The sequence below is a fragment of the Pipra filicauda genome, unplaced genomic scaffold (genome assembly GCF_003945595.2).
Source record: "Pipra filicauda isolate LSUMZ 115617 unplaced genomic scaffold, ASM394559v2 scaffold777_size94897_pilon, whole genome shotgun sequence".
Classification (NCBI taxonomy): domain Eukaryota; kingdom Metazoa; phylum Chordata; class Aves; order Passeriformes; family Pipridae; genus Pipra; species Pipra filicauda.
Genome location: NW_024104950.1, coordinates 63677 through 83928, shown reverse-complemented (window position 1 = coordinate 83928; position 20252 = coordinate 63677). Strand labels below are relative to the sequence as shown.

The following is a 20252-nucleotide window of genomic DNA, read 5'->3' as shown; positions in this document are numbered from 1 at the left end:
AAGTTCTGGTTGAAGCCCTTCCTGCAGTCGGTGCAGCAGAAGGGCCTCTCATCCGTGTGCGTCCGCTGGTGCAGGAGGAGACTGGACCTGATCTGAAACGTCTTCCCACATTCCAAGCACTTGTAGGGCCATTTTCCACTGTGGATGCGCTGGTGGGTGCGAAGGGTGGAGCTCTGTCTGAAGCTCTTCCCACATTCCCTACAGGTGTAGGGCCGTTCCCCACTGTGGATGTGCTGGTGTTGGATCAGGTTGGAGTTCTACCTGAAGCTCTTCCCACATTCCCTACATGTGTAGGGCCGTTCCCAAGTGTGGATGTGCTGGTGGGTGAGGAGGTGGGAGTTCTTCCAGAAGCTCTTCCCACATTCCAAGCACCTGAAGGCCTTCTCCCTGCTGGGAGGCTGCTCAGGGACCACCAGGTCAGAGCTCCCCCTCAAGCTCCGGCCGCCTTCCCGGCACAGGCTGGGTCTTTCCTCCTCAGAGCATCCTGGGCTGGCTTTGGAGCCCCTCCTGCGGGGGGATCTCCGGCCCTTTTCCTCCCCGCTGCCTTCCTGCGCCGGGGAGCCCTTCAAAACGGCCTCTCCCACCAGGGTCTCACGGGGGGATTTGTCCTCCGGGCTCTCCGTCCTCACCTCGGGGCCTGGGGCAGGAAGCAAGAAGGACAGGCAGGGGATTTGCCTCCGGCCCACAGGGAAGGCCAAGGACATCCCCCCAACTCCGGCCCCGGCAGGACGGCGGCGCCAGCGGGGTTGTCCTGCAGCCGGGGCCATGCTCGGCTGACAGAGCCAGCACAACACCCGCCCAAAGGGACACTGACTTCCTCCTCACCTGCCTGGGGGGACCAAGGCATCTTCCTCTTCCTCGCAGCCTCCTCCTCCATCCGACCAAGCTTTGGGAAGGACAGATCCTGCTGGGGGGAAAACAAGGGCTGAGCACGTTGGCTTGGGGGTTCCTCCTGCCCAAGTCCATCTCTAGAACTCACCGGGCATCCTGTGTCCATAAAAACCTCCAAAACACCAGGATTAAGCCCAGAAAAACCCAAACCTCTGAGATTCAGCCAGAAAACCCCTCAGAAACAGCGAGATGAACCCCCCCCTCAAACTGCAAAAAGTTAAGGTTCAGCCAGAAAATACTCCAAAATATGAAGACCTGGCCCAAAACTGTCTCCTAGAAGTTCCCCCTCTCTGGTCTCTCCTCTTTGGGGTTCGAGGGGTCTCTCCTGTCTCAGATGCTGGGGGTCCAACTTAAAAATGCTGGCAGTGTTGGGGGTCCCAAGGGTCTCTTCTCCTCTGACTCTCACCTTCAGGGTGCCTTATTCCCAGACATTTCCCCTCTCCAGGTTCTCCACTTTGTTGTCCCGGAGATCCCAGGGGTCCCCACTGTCCAGGCTTCCCCTTCTCCGCACCACCTGTTTCAGGCTCCTGGGGGTCCCGGGGCTCCTCCCTCTCTCGGCAGCTCCCGGGCTCCACACCCACCCCCGGCACTCCCGGGGGGCCCCAAACCCGCTGTGTCCCCCCCGCCGGCACCGGGCTGACAATGGAGCTGGGGGGGCCTGACCCAGCAACACCAACCCCCACTGCAGGGGGGGACCCGCATCCCCCCACCCACTGCAGGGGCTCTGCCCCCAACTCAGCCCAGCACCCCCAAAAAACACCTCCCGCCCTCCAGCAAGAGCCCCCAAGGGTACAGCCCTGCACAAGGACCGGCTGGGCCCAAGGCACCCAAACAGTCCCACAGGCAGGGGGACATCCCGGCTGCCCCCGGCCCTGGGCAGCTCTGCTGCCACAGGCTGTGCCCTCACCATGGCCCTGCAATGGCCCTGCCTGTCCCTCACCCGGGGCCCTGCCCACATCCCTGTCCCTTGGCTCTCTCTCTGCCAGCTCAGTGTGGGGCACACGGGCTGGGGGTCCCTCCCAAGCCCCCCGGGCAGCCGGCGTTGGCTGGGGGGATGTGAGGGCTGGGCCTGCTCAGCACAGCCCCGGCCTCGTGCCCAGCGCCTCTTTCCTGCCCCACACAAGAGCTTCCCGGCCCCCCCAGGGCTCCCCTGCTGCTGCCTCTGCTCCTGGCCCTGCCTTTGCTGCTCCCTTGGCTGGGGCAGCGGCTGCAGGGGGGGATGGCAGCAGCTTCAGCTCCACGGCACTTCCTGGGGGAGCTCAGCCCGGGGGGACGGGCAGGGACCTGATGGGGATGGACAGGGGCCCAGCAGGGACAGACAGGGCCTGCAGGGGAAGGCACAGGGACAACCTGGCCCCCCACACTGCCAGGGCTGTCTCTGCTCCTCCTTGCAGGCTCCGTGGCCAGGCACAGTTGGTGTTCCTGGGTGCCCACCATCTCAGCACTTGCAGCCGCTCAAATCAGCGCCCGCAGCTCTGCAGCAAAGCCCCAGCTCACCTGGCACACAGGGGATGGACACAGCACCTGCTCGGGGATGGGCACACACAGCTTTGTGCCTTCCCCACCACGGGGCTCTCCTTCCTCAGCAGCACCTCTGCCTTGCACTTATTCTCAGCCTCACCTCAGGGACAGCTCTGGGCTCACCTCCGCGCCACTTCTCAGCCTCACCTCAGGGCCTGGGCTCAAGGACAGGAACCTGCAGGGAGGGGACATCAGGTGCAAGCTGAGGGCTGCCTGCCTGCACTGGGCTGGGGGCTTCTTTCTCCTTCTACAACCAGCCCAGAACTCAGCCTGCTTTGCTAACACCACACATTTACAGACTAACCTTGCAGATAGATATGGACAGACATCTCTATCACCCTGGGGATGGAGCCTCAAGCATGTGCTGCCACAGGAATGGCAATCAGAGAATCACAGAATCAGCCACGTTGGAAAAGACCTCCGAGATCATCAAGTCCAACCCTGGATCCAACCCCGCCGTGCTTCCCAGACCATGGCACTGAGGCCACATCCACTCTCACCTTCAACACCTCCAGGGATGGGGACTCCACCCCCTCCCTGCCCAGCCCATTCCAAGGCCTCATTACTCTCTCAGCAAAAAATTCCTTCCCAATATCCAACCTAAACCTCCCCTGGCACAGCTCCAGACCCAGCCCTCTTGTCCTACTGCTGCTTCCTGCCAGAACAGCCCCACCCCCACCTGGCTCCAACCTCCTGGCAGGGACTTGCAGAGAGTCAGGAGGTCTCCCCTGAGCCTCCTCTTCTCCAGCCTCAACACCCCCAGCTCCCTCAGCCTCTCCTCACACCACTTGTGCTCCAGAGCCCTCCTGCCTTCCAGCACATCAACACACCCCCAGCTTGGTGTCACCTGCACATTTGCTGATGAAATGCCTGGTTCTGCAGCAGCTGCAGATGCTCAAGGGGCAGCAGGACCAAGTCAGGGGCCTGGGGGGGCCTGGGGGGCTTTGGGGTGTGGGAGGGTCCTGGGGGAGCTGGGGAGGGACTTTGGGGATTGGGGGGACAAACCAGGACAGACCAGGACAGACCAGGACAGACCAGTACCTCCTCACTGCTCCTCAGATCTCTCCTGAGCTGGACCACGTTGTTGTGGGACACCTGAGCCCCCCCCAGTGCCCTCCCAGTACAGCCCAGTGCCCCCAGTACAGCCCACTGTGTTCCTGTCCCAGGGTGCAAGGTGATCCCTCTTTGGGGGGGTTGGAAGGGATTTGAGGGAGGGCTGGGGGAGATTTGGGGGGATCTGAGGAGTTTGGATGGGGATTTGGGGGTTTTGGGGGAGCTTTGGGTTCATTTAGGGGAGTTAAAAGAGGTCTTGGGGGGTCAAAGGGATCTGTGGGGGGAGGGGATTAAAGGGATAATGGGGGTTAGGGGACATTTGGGGAGTTAATCAGGCTTGGGGGGGAGAGGAGGGACTGCAACACGAGCAGGTGAATCCTGAGACCCATTGGTGTCCCCAAGACTCTCTTGGTGTCCCTAATTCCCCCCTTGACACCCCAAGACAACCCTGGTGTTTTCAGTGTCCCCAGGGCCTCCCCATGGCCATTATTCCTCCCTTGACACCCCCAATTCCACTGTCCCCAAATCCCTTTCCACTGTCCCCAAACCCCATTCCTGATGTCCCCAACCCTCCATCTCACCCCAGGAGACCCCCCTGGACCCTCTGACCACAAAAACAACCCCCTCCCACTCTCACAGAAAGGCCAAGGGCATCTGGGGACACACTGGGGACAGTTGGGGGGGATTTGGGGGGCACTGGGGGATTACTGGGGGATACTGGGACACACTGGGGGGAACCAGGGGGGACTGGGAGGGACTGGGGGGGGAACGGGGGCACACTGGGGTCACTGGCAGAGAACTGGGGAGTTACTGGGGGGCTACCAGGACACACGGGGGGACACTGGGAGGTTACTGGGCCGTACTGAGGGTCACTGAGATCTCATTGGGATATACTGGGGGCACTGGGATCCCCTTACCCGGACGTGGTACATCTCCCTCCCAGGATTTTGGGAAGCATCCCTAGGACCCCTCCCCTTGGGGCTGGGGGAACCCCTAAACCCCACTGCTGGGCTTCAGGGGACTCCACAAAATCCCCTCAAAACCCCTGAAATCCCCCCCTCGCTCGATCCATTGAAACCTCCTCGAGGTCCCCTCAAATCCCCTCAGAGACCTCATCCCTCCCCAGCACCCCCTAAACCCTCCCAGTGACCCGCAAAACCCACTTGGGACTCCCCAAGCCCATTCAGGGACCCCCCAATCCCCCTCAAGGACCCTCAAAACCGTCTGGGACCCCTTAAACCCCCCAGAGACCCCAAAACCGCCTAAAAAGTTCACGCAAAACCCCCACGACCCCCAAGCGTCCTCAGAGACCCTCAAAGCCCACCTGGGACACTCCAAATCTCCTCAGAAACCAAAACCCCCTCAGAGACCCCCAACCCCTTCAGGGACCTTCAACCTCTCAAAACCTCCTCGGGAACCCCCGAACTCCTCGGCTAAGCCCTCCCGAGCCCTCCAGCCTTTCCACCCACAGCCGCGCTCCCCGCAGCCCCCGAGGGGATCCCCAGAGCCCCGCTCTCGCCGCCCCCCCGCCAGCTCTCACAGTTCAGCGCAGAGGCCGCCCCGCCGCCTTCTCCGCCATCGCGGCCTCGCGGACAAAATGGCGCTCGCTCTGCGCGCGCACCGCCTGGACTGACCCGCGCCGCAGCCAATCAGCGCGCGGCCACGGCCCCGGCCCGCCCCCGCCCGCGCGGGGCATTGTGGGAGTTGGAGTCCTTGCGGCGGGACTCGATAGGACGAGTTTGGTTCTTAGTTTTTCGATCTTCTTTTATTTTCTCCTTTTTCTTTCCTTCTTCTTTATTTAGTCCCCTTTTTTCTTTCTCTTTTTTCTTTTTTCTCTTTTCTCTTTGTTCTTTCTTTTTGTTTTTTTTCTCATTTTTTCCTGTTTTTTTCTTTCTTTTTTTTCTCTGAAGTCTAGACAACTTTAGGAATAAATTTAAAAGCCAACACAGTGCTATAAATGTAGGATGTAAATGTAAGGAAGCAGTAATGAAATCTCTGGCAAGACTTCACTCATACTGTGCTCAGTAATCCTTACCACATCATAAAAATCTGGTATCTTAAAAATGTGAGAAGAGAGTTGATCCTAGGAATAAAAGTTATGAGCTGGGAAGACAAGAACAGAAAAGCCCTCGTTCTGAAACAGTCACAGAAAAGGCAAACAACTGAGACACAAATATTAAGTGATGAAAGAGAAGTCACACAAAGAAATATTTTAGAGATATGCAGAAGAATTACAAGCATTGCCCCATTTTGACTAATTCTTCCTTACTTTATTTGCTGTGATAAATAGCAAAACTGTCTGCTTAAAACTGGGAGAATTTTACTGATTAATACACTACAGACCACTGAGAGTTTGTGTGCCAGTTCTGCTTCCCACTCGTTCAGTAAAGCTGAGCAGAACTTCTGATTACACAGAAATGCCAAGTGGCTGCAGACTGGGCTGGAAGGGAGCAAATCACCCTGAAAAACAAAGTCCCAGTGCTGCCTGGGAGTGCAGAAGAGCAGGGACGGTGTCAGGAAAGACATCTCCTGAGAGGAACAGGAACTGAACTCAAGTCCACACACGGGGAGACACTGGGAGGTTACTGGGCCATACTGGGGGTTACTGGGTGCTCACTGGAAGATCACTGGACCATACTGGGGGGAAGTGGGAGATCACTGGAACACACTGGCTGGTTGCTGAGGGGGTTACTGGGAAGTCACTGGGCTATACTGGGGTCTAGGGATCCCCTTACCCAGATGTGGTACATCTCCTCCCCCCGGATTTTGGGAAGCATCCCTAGGACCCCTCCCCTGGGAGCTGGGGGACCCCCTGAACCCCACTGCTGAGCTTTAGGGGACTCCACAAAATCCCCTCAAAACCCCTGAAATCCCCCCTCGACCCATTGAAACCTCCTCAAGGTCCCCTCAAATCCCCTCAGAGACCTCATCCCTCCCCAGCACCCCCTAAACCCTCCCAGTGACCCGCAAAACCCACCTGGGACCCCCCAAGCCCATTCAGGGACTCCCCAATCTCCCTCAAGGACCCTCAAAACCATCTGGGACCCCTTAAACCCCCCAGAGACCCCAAAACTGCCTAAAAGGTCCCCGTAAAGCCCCCCAGGACCCTCAAACCTCTTCAGAGATCCCCAAAGCCCACCTGGGATCCCCCAAATCTCCTCAGAAACTAAAACTCCCTCGGAGACCCCCAAACCCCCTCAGGGACCTTCAATTTCCCCCCCGAGTCCCCTCAAGACACCAAACCCCCTCAGGGACCTCTCAAAACGTCCCCGAGAACCCCCGAACCCACGCGCTAAACCCTTCCGAGCCCTCCAGCCTTTCCACCCACACCCGCGCTCCCCGCAGCCCCCGAGGGGATCCCCAGAGCCCCGCTCTCGCCACAGTCCCCGCCAGATCTTACAGCGACAAACAGGCCCCGGCGCCATCCCCGATTCCCGGAAGCCAAGGCGACGCTCTGCGCGCGCACCGCGTTCAGAAAACACCACCGCAGCCAATCAGCGCGCGGCCCCTGCCCGCACGTTCGCCGCCGCGCCTGCGCTTTGCGCGGTGCGCTGTGGGAGTTGTAGTCCTTGCGGACGATCATAGCGGCCCTTTGCACGTGAGCGGACGAAAGACAAGACGAGGAATAAATAAAGAAGAAATAAAAAAGAAAGAAAAAAGAAAAAACAAAAGAGAAAATAAAGACAGAAAAGCTAAAAACCAAAAAGTCCTATCCTCGCCTACCGCAAGGACTACAACTCGCACAATGCACCGCGCGCGGCGAAGGCGTGGCGGAATGCGGGAAGGGCCGTGGCCGCGCGCTGATTGGCTGCGGCGCGGGTCAGTCCAGGCGGTGCGCGCGCAGAGCCAGCGCCATTTTGGCTTCCGGGATTCCGTGATTGCGGCGGGGTCTGTTTGTCGTTGTGAGTCTGGCGGGGGGGGCGGCGAGAGCGGGGTCTGGGGATCCCCTCGGGGGCTACGGGGAGCGCGGCTGTGAGTTGGAGGGCTCGGGAGGGTTTAGCGGAGGAGTTCGGGGTTCCCGGGGACGTTTTTAGGGGTCCCTGAGGGGATTCAGTGTCCTGAGGGGACTCGGGGGGGAAATTGAAGGTCCCTGAGGGGGTTTGGGGGTCTCTGAGGGGGTTTTGTTTTCTGACGAGATTTGGGGGGTCCCAGGGGGGCTTTGGGGGTCTGTGAGGAGGTTTGGGGGTCCTGGGGGCCTTTGCGGAGACCTTTTAGGCAGTTTTGGAGTCTCTGGGGGGTTTAAGGGGTCCCAGACGGTTTTGAGGGTCCTTGAGGGAGATTGGGGAGTCCCTGAATGGGCTTGGGGGGTCCCAGGTGGGTTTTGCGGGTCACTGAGAGGGTTTAGGGGGTGCTGGGGAGGGATGAGGTCTCTGAGGGGATTTGAGGGGACCTCGAGGAGGTTTTGATGGATCGAGGGGGGGATCTCAGGGGTTTTGAGGGGATTTTGTGGAGTCCCCTAAAGCTCAGCAGTGGGGTTTAGGGGGTCCCCCAGCCCCCAGGGGTCCTAGGGATGCCCCCCAAAATCCTGGGAGGGAGATGTACCACATCTGGGTAAGGGGATCCCAGTGCCCCCAGTGTATCCCAATGACCTCCCAGTGACCCTCAGTACAGCCCAGTAACCCCCCAGTGACCACCCAGTGTGTCCCAGTGACCTCCCACTGTTTTGAAGTATGGGCCAGTGATCCTCCAGTGAGCACCCACTAACCCCCAGTATGGCCCAGTAACCTCCCAGTGTCCCCCCGTGTGTCCTGGTAATCCCCCAGTAACTCCCCAGTTCTCTGCCAGTGACCCCAGTGTGCCCCAGTTCACCTCTAATCCCTCCCAGTGCCCTCCCAGTGTCCCTCAGTTCCCCCCCAGTCCCTCCCAGTGCCCCCTGGTTTCCCCCACTGTGTCCCAGTATCCCCCAGTAATCCCCCAGTGCCCCCCAAATCACCCCCAGCTGTCCCCAACGTGTCCCCAGATGCCCTTGGCCTTTCTGTGAGAGTGGGAGGGGGTTGTTTTTGTGGTCAGAGGGTCCAGGGGGGGCTCCTGGGGTGAGATGGAGGGTTGGGGACATCAGGGATGGGGTTTGGGGACAGTGGAAAGGGATTTGGGGACAGTGGAATTGGGGGTGTCAAGGGAGGAATAATGGCCATGGGGAGGCCCTGGGGACACTGGAGACACCAGAGTTGTCTTGGGGTGTCAAGGGGGGAATTAGGGACGCCAAGAGAGTCTTGGGGACACCAATGGGTCTCAGGATTCACCTGCTCGTGTTGCAGTCCCTCCTCTCCCCCCCCAAGCCTGATTAACTCCCCAAATGTCCCCTAACCCCCATTATCCCTTTAATCCCCTCCCCCCACAGATCCCTTTGACCCCCCAAGACCTCTTTTAACTCCCCTAAATGAACCCAAAGCCCCCCAAAAACCCCCAAATCCCCATCCAAACTCCTCAGATCCCCCCAAATCTCCCCCAGCCCTCCCTCAAATCCCTTCCAACCCCCCCAAAGAGGGATCACCTTGCACCCTGGGACAGGAACACAGTGGGCTGTACTGGGGGCACTGGGCTGTACTGGGAGGGCACTGGGGGGGGCTCAGGTGTCCCACAACAACGTGGTCCAGCTCAGGAGAGATCTGAGGAGCAGTGAGGAGGTACTGGTCTGTCCTGGTCTGTCCTGGTTTGTCCCCCCAATCCCCAAAGCCCCTCCCCAGCTCCCCCAGGACCCTCCCGCACCCCAAAGCCCCCCAGGCCCCCCCCAAGCCCCTGACTTGGTCCTGCTGCCCCTTGAGCATCTGCAGCTCCTGCAGAACCAGGCATTTCATCAGCAAATGTGCAGGTGACACCAAGCTGGGGTGTGTTGATGTGCTGGAAGGCAGGAGGGCTCTGGAGCACAAGTGGTGAGGAGAGGCTGAGGGAGCTGGGGGTGTTGAGGCTGGAGAAGAGGAGGCTCAGGGGAGACCTCCTGACTCTCTGCAAGTCCCTGCCAGGAGGTTGTAGCCAGGTGGGGGTGGGGCTGTTCTGGCAGGAAGCAGCAGTAGGACAAGAGGGCTGGGTCTTGAGCTGTGCCAGGGGAGGTTTAGGTTGGATATTGGGAAGGAATTTTTTGCTGAGAGAGTAATGAGGCCTTGGAATGGGCTGGGCAGGGAGGGGGTGGAGTCCCCATCCCTGGAGGTGTTGAACGTGAGAGTGGATGTGGCCTCAGTGCCATGGTCTGGGAAGCACAGCGGGGTTGGATCCAGGGTTGGACTTGATGATCTCGGAGGTCTTTTCCAACCCAGCTGATTCTGTGATTCTCTGATTGCCATTCCTGTGGCAGCACATGCTTGAGGCTCCATCCCCAGGGTGATAGAGATGTCTGTCCATATCTATCTGCAAGGTTAGTCTGTAAATGTGTGGTGTTAGAAAAGCAGGCTGAGTTCTGGGCTGGTTGTAGAAGGAGAAAGAAGCCCCCAGCCCAGTGCAAGCAGGCAACCCTCAGCTTGCACATGATGTCCCCTCCCTGCAGGTTCCTGTCCTTGAGCCCAGGCCCTGAGGTGAGGCTGAGAAGTGGCGCGGAGGTGAGCCCAGAGCTGTCCCTGAGGTGAGGCTGAGAATAAGTGCAAGGCAGGGGTGCTGCTGAGTAAGGGCAGCCTCGTGGTGGGAAAGACCTGAAGCTGTGAATGCCCATCCCTGAGCAGGTGCTGTGTCCATCCCCTGTGTGCCAGGTGAGCTGGGGCTTTGCTGCAGAGCTGCGGGCGCTGATTTGAGCGTCTCCAAGTGCTGAGATGGTGGGCACCCAGGAACACAAACTGTACCTGGCCACGGAGCCTGCAAGGAGGAGCAGAGACAGCAGTGTCAGTGTGGGGGTCCAGGTTGTCCCTGTGCCTTCCCCTGCAGGCCCTGGCTGTCCCTGCTGGGCCCCTGTCCATCCCCATCAGGTCCCTGCCCGTCCCCCCGGGCTGAGCTCCCCCCAGGAAGTGCCGTGGAGCTGAAGCTGCTGCCATCCCCCCCTGCAGCCGCTGCCCCAGCCAAGGGAGCAGCAAAGGCAGGGCCAGGAGCAGAGGCAGCAGCAGGGGAGCCCTGGGGGGGCCGGGAAGCTCTTGTGTGGGGCAGGAAAGAGGCGCTGGGCACGAGGCCGGGGCTGTGCTGAGCAGGCCCAGCCCTCACATCCCCCCAGCCAACGCCGGCTGCCCGGGGGGCTTGGGAGGGACCCCCAGCCCGTGTGCCCCACACTGAGCTGGCAGAGAGAGCCAAGGGACAGGGCCACGGGCAGGGCCCCGGGTGAGGGACAGGCAGGGCCATTGCAGGGCCACGGTGAGGGCACAGCCTGTGGCAGCAGAGCTGCCCAGGGCCGGGGGCAGCCGGGGGTGTTGGGACCAGCCAGTGGTGGGGCCGAGCAGAGCACGAGGCCTCTTGCAGAGCCCTGGAGCAGCCTCCCACTTGCCAGCCCCGCCCTGGTGGGGTGACACTGTCCCCTCCCTCCAGGACACTGCCCCAGAAATCTTCATGGGGGCCTTTTGTGTCTATTCCTGGTTGCTGATTCCTGCTGGGGACCTGAGGGCCCCTCTGCAATCCCATCCATGGGGCACAATCTCCTCTGCAGAGCTCGACTCCCTTCAGACTTTACAGGGAAATCTGTGCTGGCAGCTGTATCCTGAGCCCCAGGGCAGTTTGTATCCCCAAGTGCTGATCCATCCTGGGGACCCAAGGGATCCTTTGCCATTCCATCCATGCAGCAGGAGTCACCCTCCTGCCCTTGACTTCCTGCAGAGGAACAAGTGCCATCTCTCTGTTTGGGAGAAGCCAGATGCTGCCCCCGGGCCATCAGAAGTGGTGCTGAAGCCTCTTTCAACCCAGCCCCGGGTACAGTTTTCTCATCCCCTCACCGAGTGCCCGCTGCCCCAGCCAGCACTGACCAACCAGGGCGTTTGGCACACTGGGATTGGTGGTTTGGAGAAACAGCCCCGGACTGGCAGGGGGCCAGATAAGCTCGAGCAACAGCCCTGGTGAGTTTGAAGTGATACTGCATTAATACAGCTTTTGATTAATATACAGCAACTCAATCAAGTGCTCATGAAATGATCTCATTCCCCTCATTCTCCCAATTAAACACTTTTCTTTGGGCTGAATCTTCATATTCTGGAGTACTTTTTGGCTGAATCCTAACTTTTTGCCGTTTGGGAGGGTTCATCTTGCTATTTCTGAAGGGTTGTTTGCCTGAGTATCGATGGTTTGGGTTTTCTGGGCTGAATCTTGGTGTTTTGGAGGTTTTTATGGACACAGGATGCCTGGTGAGTTCTAGAGATGGACTTGAGCAGGAGGAACCCCCAAGTCAACGTGCTCAGCCCTTGTTTTCCCCCCAGCAGGATCTGTCCTTCCCAAAGCTTGGTCGGATGGAGGAGGAGGCTGCGAGGAAGAGGAAGATGCCTTGGTCCCCCCAGGCAGGTGAGGAGGAAGTCAGTGTCCCTTTGGGCGGGTGTTGTGCTGGCTCTGTCAGCCGAGCATGGCCCCGGCTGCAGGACAACCCCGCTGGCGCCGCCGTCCTGCCGGGGCCGGAGTTGGGGGGATGTCCTTGGCCTTCCCTGTGGGCCGGAGGCAAATCCCCTGCCTGTCCTTCTTGCTTCCTGCCCCAGGCCCTGAGCTGAGGACGGAGAGCCCGGAGGACAAATCCCCCCGGCAGAGCCTGGTGGGAGAGGCCGTTTTGAAGGGCTCCCCGGCGCAGGAAGGCAGCGGGGAGGAAAAGGGCCGGAGATCCCCCCGCAGGAGGGGCTCCAAAGCCAGCCCAGGGTGCTCTGAGGAGGAAAGAGCCAGCCTGTGCCGGGAAGGCGGCCGGAGCTTGAGGGGGAACTCTGACCTGGTGGTCCCTGAGCAGCCTCCCAGCAGGGAGAAACCCTTCAGGTGCTTGGAATGTGGGAAGAGCTTCAGGATCAGCACCAACCTCCTCAAGCACCAGCTCATCCACACCGGGGAACGTCCCTACACATGTAGGGAATGTGGGAAGAGCTTCAGGGACAGCTCCAACCTGATCCGACATCAGCGCATCCACACTGGGGAACGGCCCTACATGTGTGGGGAATGTGGAAAGAGCTTCAGGCAGAGTTCCCACCGCATCCAACACCAGCAAATCCACACTGGGAAACATCCCGAGAAAAGGGTGGGAGAGGGGGACTAAGGGGAGGGGGGATTCCGGGAGCAGGGTTGCCGTGGGGGTTCCTCCGTGTCCCCATGCCTTGATCCCTGGAGAGCGAGGGAGGCTGGAGAGAGGGGGGAGCTGTGAGAGCCTGGAGAGCCTGGAGAGGGGGGAGCTCGGGCCCCCTGTGCCGAGCCAGCGTTCAGGGCCGTGCTGTTGGTGCCAAATTGCCCCTGGTCAGGCTGAACCCAGAGCCCACCCACATGTCAGGGGGCCCGATCTGCTCCCTGCTCTCGTTGACATGGGGCAGTCTCTGATGTCCCCCCGCCTGTGGGACTGTTTGGGTGCCTTGGGCCCAGCCGGTCCTTTTGCATGGCTGTGCCCTTGGGGACTCTGGGGGCAGGGCAGGAGGTGTTTTTTGGGGGTGCTGGGCTGAGTTGGGGGCAGAGCCCCGGCGGTGGGCGGGGGATGCGGGTCCCCCCCACGGTGGGGGTTGGTGTTGCTGGGTCAGGCCCGGCCGGCTCCATTGTCAGCCCGGTGCTGGCGGGGGGGACACAGCGGGTTTGGGACCCCCCAGGAGTGCCGGGGGGTGTGGAACCCGGGAACTGCCGAGTGTGGAGGGCGGAGCGGGGCGATGGCAGAGCTGGGGGACCCCCGGCAGCCTGGGGGGGGGAGCACGGAGAGGGAGGAGCCCCGGGACCCCCGGGAGCCTGAAACGGGGAGTGCGGAGAAGGGGAAGCCTGGACAGTGGGGACCCCTGGGATCCCTTGAACAACAAAGTGGAGAACTTGGAGAAGGGGATTGTCTGGGAACGCGGCACCCTGAAGGCGAGAGTCAGAGGAGAAGGGACCCTTGGGACCCCCAACACTCCCAGCATCCCTAAGTGGGACCCCCAGCATTCCAGACAGGGCAGACCCTCCAAACTGCAGGGGAGACAGACTAGAGAGGGGGAACTTCTGAGAGAGTTTTTTTGGGCTGAATGTTCATAGTTTGGAGTATTTTCTGGCTGAACCCTAACTTTTTGCCGTTTGTGGGGGAGGTTCATCTCGCTCTTTCTGGGGGATTGTTGCCTGAATCTTGCATGTTTGGGTTTTATTGGCTGAATCTTGGTGTTTTGGAGGTTTTTATTGTCACAGGATGCCCGGTGAGTTCTAGAGATGGACTTGGGCAGGAGGAACCCCCAAGCCAACACGCTCAGCCCTTGTTTTCCCCCCCATCAGGATCTGTCCTTCCCAAAACTTGGCCAGATGAAGGAGGCTGCGAGGAAGAGGAAGATGCCTTGGTCCCCCCAGGCAGGTGAGGAGGAAGTCAGTGTCCCTTTGGGCAGGTGTTGTGCTGGCTCTGTCAGCCGAGCATGGCCCCGGCTGCAGGACAACCCCGCTGGCGCCGCCGTCCTGCCGGGGCCGGAGTTGGGGGGATGTCCTTGTCCTTCCCTGTGGGCCGGAGGCAAATCCCCTGCCTGTCCTTCTTGCTTCCTGCCCCAGGCCCCGAGGTGAGGACGGAGAGCCCGGAGGACAAATCCCCCCGTGAGCCCCTGGTGGGAGAGGCCGTTTTGAAGGGCTCCCCGGCGCAGGAAGGCAGCGGGGAGGAAAAGGGCCGGAGATCCCCCCGCAGGAGGGGCTCCAAAGCCAGCCCAGGGTGCTCTGAGGAGGAAAGAGCCAGCCTGTGCCGGGAAGGCGGCCGGAGCTTGAGGGGGAGCTCTGACCTGGTGGTCCCTGAGCAGCCTCCCAGCAGGGAGAAGGCCTTCAGGTGCTTGGAATGTGGGAAGAGCTTCAGGCAGAGCTTCAACCTGATCCGACACCAGCACGTCCACAGTGGGGAACAGCCCTACCCATGTGGGGAGTGCGGGAAGAGCTTCAGGGACAGCTTTGACCTGATCCAACACCAGCACATCCACACTGGGGAACTGCCCTACACATGTAGGGAATGTGGGAAGAGCTTCAGGTACAAGTCTACCCTGATCCGACACCAGCAAATCCACACTGGAGAACGGCCCTACCCGTGTGGGGAATGTGGGAAGAGCTTCAGGACGAGCACCAACCTCCTCACCCACCAGCGCATCCACAGCGGGGAACGGCCCTACACTTGTGTAGAATGTGGGAAGAGCTTCACGGACAAGTCTACCCTGATCCGACACCAGAGCATCCACACAGGGGAACGGCCCTACAAGTGCTTGGAATGTGGGAAGAGGTTTAGGACCAGCTCACATATCCTCCTGCACCAGCGGACGCACACGGATGAGAGGCCCTTCCGCTGCACCGACTGCGGGAAGGGCTTCAGGCAGAACTCCCACCTCGTTACCCACCGGCGCACCCACACCGGTGAGAGGCCCTTCAAGTGTGGGGAGTGTGGGAAGAGCTTCCCCAGGAACTCTGCCTTGACCTCACACCAACAGACCCACCAGTAAGGGAAGCTGTATGTGTGCCCTGACTGCAGGAAGAGCTTCAGCTGCTCCTTCCAGCCTGAATGAACCCCCTGATGGGGAGGCAACCCCTGGAGTCCAGTGACTGTCAGTCCATCCCTTTTGACCAGAAAGGGCCAGTCCCCTTTCCCATGAAACAGGAGCCAGGCCTAAAAGATAACTGAGATATCTTGGCCTGCTAAGAAACCCCAATACCTGTGTTGCTGGAAGAACATTTTAGGAGCACTGGTTAATATGTTCTGTTCTGCTCACTGGACCAAAGGCCTTCATATGGAAAGAATAGGAGTAGCACACACACAGTAATAATTTAGGTAAACTAGATGTTTGAATAAGATCTAGAAGGCCCAGAGCTAGGATTTTGCAAGCTTGAAGAATTCAGGTCACCTAATTGAAGAGGTCAAATTGAGGAAGACGTCCATGGCGACCACCAGAGGGAGGAAGGCTTGAGGAGAAGACCCCCACAGTAGAAGACTGCGCATGTCTGGAAAGACTCTGCCCAGAGACCAGCCTGCTTATTAATATGTATAATAAATGATGTAACCATGTATCTAAAGTGTATAAAATAGCTTGCTTTTGCACTTTTAAGTTGAGCAAGTTTGTCCAGTGTGAGCTGGCTTGCTCCCAACATTGAATAAACAAATACCTTGCTGCTTAAAGATAAAAAAAGTCTCTGAGCAGTCTTTCGGACCAAGTTTTTCAGATTCATTTGGCAGCTCACGACAGGACACCTTCTCCACCCGGCTGCGGAATCCCTCGGAGGACGGGACCCCCTTGGGTGCCCTCGGGTGAGTCTTTTTACCTGAAGGGTCTCCCTTCTTCGGTGGATTCTTGTGGGGGCTGGACAAGAACACTGCCTATTGATAAAAGGTATTTGTATCTGGTTTCTGGTTTTGTCTATTCTGGTTCTGGTTATTCTGGTTCTGGATTCCCATAAGCCGAAGGCGGGACGCCGGCACTCGCAGGGATATGGAAGAGGACGCTCTTCCAGGGGAACATCCCCTCTGGTTTGGTCTGGTCTGGTTTTGTTTGTATTTGGCCAAATAATGTTTATTTTGAGGGAAACAAGGTTGTCTTGTTTGTTTTCAGAAAAGTTTTTGTGTACCTGATACACCTTGCTTGAAACATCCAGGAGCACAGAGTTCAAGGTATTATCATGCTAAGAGTTGCTATATGAGAGGTAGTGCTGAAGAGTTAACTATAAGCACACCACTTTGGATAAGACCTAGAATTAAGATTTGTTCATTTTGCAACTGTGGTTATATGTACAAGCCTTGTGTAACGGATGTAAGGTTTGCCTCCCCGACAGACAAGGCTGGGTCAGAACCAGTGTGCATATTGCAGAAAAGAGGGACACTGGAAGCAAGAATGCCCTGAATTAACAGGGGGAAATACAGGCATAGGAGGGGCTGTTGTTGCTTACAGAGTACTGGGTGAAGGGGGGGGGCAGTGGGCCAGCACCTAGGGGACCTGCTGGTAAAAACTAAGCTAGGGGAAGAAAAAGAAGAATTAGATTTTCTAATTGATACCAGGGCTACACCTTCTGTTTTGAATCAAAAATTAATACCTAGAAGTGATAAATATGTTTAAGTCGTGGGTGCCACTGCCCAATCAGAAAAGCTTTCTTTTGAAACCCCTGAAGTTCAAAATTGGAAAATCTGGGAACTGTAATAGAATTCAAACAGGGTAAAATTGAATTTAAGGTAAAGGAAGAACAATTAATAGCAACTCTGAGTTTAGCAATGAGCCATGTGGAGCCAAGCCAGGATCATTCAAATGTCAATCAAATTTTAGATCAGGTATACCCAGGAGTTTGGGCTACTGAAACACCAGGAAAATCGAAATGGCAGCTCCCATTCAAATAGAATTACGGCCAGGAGCAAACCCAGTAATTAGGAAGCAATATGCACTGAGGCTAGAAAATAGAAAAGGAATTGAGCCAATAATAGATAGCTTCTTGAAATTAGGGCTTTTTGTAGAGTGTGAATCAGATTTCAACACCCCAATTTTACCAGTCAAGAAGCCAAATGGAACACATAGGTTGGCTCAGGATTTAAGAGCAGTAAATAAAATAGCTAAAACATACATGCAGCTGTTGCAAACCTATATACCCTATTAACAATATTAAAAGAAAATCTAATTTGGTTCACAGTATTAGACTTAAAAGATACCTTTTTCTGCCTTCCCTTAACACAGGAAAGTCAAAGGATATTTGCCTTCAAGTGGGAAAATCCCACCCCAGGAAGGAAAACTCAGCTCATTTGGACAGTGTTACCTTAAAGGTTCAAAAATTTTCCCACAATTTTGGGAATCAATTAGCTAAAGAATTGGAACAATGGCAGTCACCACCAGGAGAGGGTGTGCTTTTATAATATGTGAATGATCTATTGATTGTTACTGAAAAACAAGAAGAATGTGTCCAATGGACAGTAAACCTCTTAAACTTTTTGGACTTAAATGGGTATCAAGTCTCTCAACAGAAAGCTCAGCTGGTCCAGGAGAAAGTCATGTACCTGGGATATGAAGTATCGAGAGGACAATGATCTCTGGGGACAACGAGAAAGGAAACCATCTGCCAGACACCGAAACCACAGATGGTGAGAAACCTTCGAGCCTTTCCAGGAATGACAGGTTGGTGTTGTTTATAGATATATCAGTATGGACTAATTGCAAAGCCTTTATATGACCTGCTGAAAATGACTAAGGGCAACCTCATCTGGACCCCTGAAGCAAGTGGAGCCTTCAAACAACTGAGGTGAGAACTCATAAGGACTCCGGCGTTGGGATTGCCTGACGTAAGGAAGCCCTTTTGGTTGTTCTCCCATGAACGACAAGGAATGGCTCTGGGGGTCCTGGCTCAGCAACAAGGGCCATACAAAAGAGCAGTAGCCTACTTCTCCAAGCAATTGGATGAAGTAAGCAAAGGATGGCCCACCTGCCTAAGGGCAGTACCAACAATGATCATAAATATAGAAGAAGCCAGGAAATGTACAATGGGACAGAAAATGACTGTGTTAGTGTCCCACACAGCATCTACAGTACTGGAAGAGAAAGGAAATCATTGGCTGTCACCCTCCCAGTTTCTGAAATATCAGGTAATCCTGGCTGAATCAGATGACATAACCATTCAGGTGACTAACATTGTTAACCCAGCTTCATTCCTAGAAGGGAGAATCTCAGCTGTACCTGTCATGCAGGACTGCCTGGAAACCATTGAAGCAGTGCACTCCAGCTGCCTGGACCTTAAAGAAGAACCACCCCTGGATGCAGAAGACTGGTTTACCGATGGCAGCAGTTTCATAAGACAAGGTGTGAAGATGGCTGGGTATGCTGCGACCACCACTACTGAGGTAATCAAATCAAATCCTTTTCCCGCAGGAACCTCAGTCCAGAAAGCAGAAGTGATAGCTCTCATTTGAGCTTTAGGATTGGCAAAAGGGAAAAAAATTAACACCTGGACTGACTCCAAATATGCCTTTGGCATAGTTCACGTTCATGGAGCAATTTGGAAAGAAAGAGGACTTTTAACTCTTCAAGGAAAAGTTGTGAAATATGCTGAAGAAACTCTACGATTCTGTACAACTCCCCTCTCAGGTGGCAATTATGCACTGCCAAGGACACCTGAAAGGTAACACTGTCCTGGAAATAAGAAACAGAAAAGCTGATGCAGGAGCTGAATTAGCTGCTGCAAGAAGTAAAGAACTACCAGTAGCAGCTTTAGTGCTAGAAGAACTAGACACAGATCAACAGGTAGAATATCAAGAAACAGATTATAAGTGGATACATGAAAATGAAGGTAAGCTGTTAGACGATGGGTGAGGTTAACTAAAAACAGGTCAGTTAATACTGTTAGAAAAATTAGTGTGGCAATTTGTAAAAGTAAAACATGATAAAGCTATTGGGGCTTAGACTCACTCTATTAGCATTTAAGGACTAGAGTAGCAGGACCAAATTTATTTACCACAATAGAGCAAGTCACATCCCAATGTGAACTTTGTGAACAATGTGAACAAAAATACACCAAAGGGCAATAAGTAAAGGGCATTTCCCAGGTGAAATTTGGCAAATTAATTTCTCTGAGCTCCCAAGAAAAGGGGGGGAGTCCTGTTATCTCTTAGTTTTGACTGACACATTTTCTGGATGGCCTGAAGCTTTCCCATGTAGAAAAAGAATGAATCAAAAGGAGTGGTTAAAGTCTTGTTGAATGAGATTATACCATGGTTTGGAATACCTAAGAGCATGTCTTCAGATAGAGGTTCACACTTTTGTGCATGAATTGTATAAGCAATAAGTAAAGCACTAAAAAATCAATTGGCAACTGCATACGCCCTACAGACCACAAGCAAGTGGGCAAGTAGAAAAGATGAATCATCTCATTAAACAACAAATTGCTAAAATCTGTCAAGAAACAAATTTTCATTGGTATCAAACTTTACCTATTGCTTTAATCAGGCTAAGGGTCAAGCCGAGATCAAAAGAGAAACTGAGTCCATTTGAAATTCTATTGGGCAGACCCTACATGATGCAAACTGTGAACAGTGAAGCTGTAGATCAAATCAGTAATCAGAATGTGTACGATCATGTTATGGCTGTAGGGAAACAATTGCAGAAAAATGCTACAGTGGTGTTAGAACACCAACCCAAGCAGCCTGACTGTAAGTTACATCCATTCAACCCTGGTGATCGGGTACATGTTAAGAATCTTTCAGGAGAACCACTATGAGAGAAGTGGGATGGACCCTTCCAGGTGTTGATGACCACCTTCACAGTGATCTGGGTGAAAGAGAAACCCACGTGGATCCACTACTCTCGAGTCAAGAGTGTTCCAGAGGAAGCATGGACCTCGGGAGAGGAATCATCTACTCTCAAGCCTTCTCAATGCTGGTCTTTGGACTGATAAGTACATTGGTGTTAGATCAAGCCCTTGCCCAGAACTCATCATGGTCTCAGGCCTATAATGGGGTCTCTGGTCTATTATTTTATTTACAACCAGATCTTCCGCCTCGGCCAGCCCAAATGAACCAATACAATGCATCTGTTATAGTCCTCCAAGGAACGAGGGTACTGAATAATTGGTAAAATCCTGGTACCCCACACCACGCAAGTGTTTTAATAGGAAAAATTGGAGAACGAACTCGAGTTGGATGCAAAGCGTATAAACCACCCTCACAGATCAGATGGTCACCCAAAATTGACATTACTGTGAAAGTATTTCTGACCTACCCGTATGACTACGGAAATGTAATTAGTGGGCATGCATGTGATTCTGATCAATGTTGGCAC

At 55.6% G+C, this 20252-nt stretch overlaps 1 protein-coding gene across 1 annotated transcript; it reads left to right on the top strand.

Moving 5' to 3' along the window:
• Positions 1–12443: 12443 nt before the first annotated feature.
• On the top strand, positions 12444–20167 carry LOC113997005 (zinc finger protein 239-like). The gene is made up of 4 exons (XM_039389825.1): positions 12444–12574; positions 13771–13846; positions 14035–14261; positions 14331–20167. Exons 1-4 carry the CDS (start codon positions 12485–12487, stop codon positions 14955–14957), a joined length of 1020 nt encoding a protein of 339 aa, XP_039245759.1. The 5' UTR covers positions 12444–12484; the 3' UTR covers positions 14958–20167.
• Positions 20168–20252: the final 85 nt, after the last annotated feature.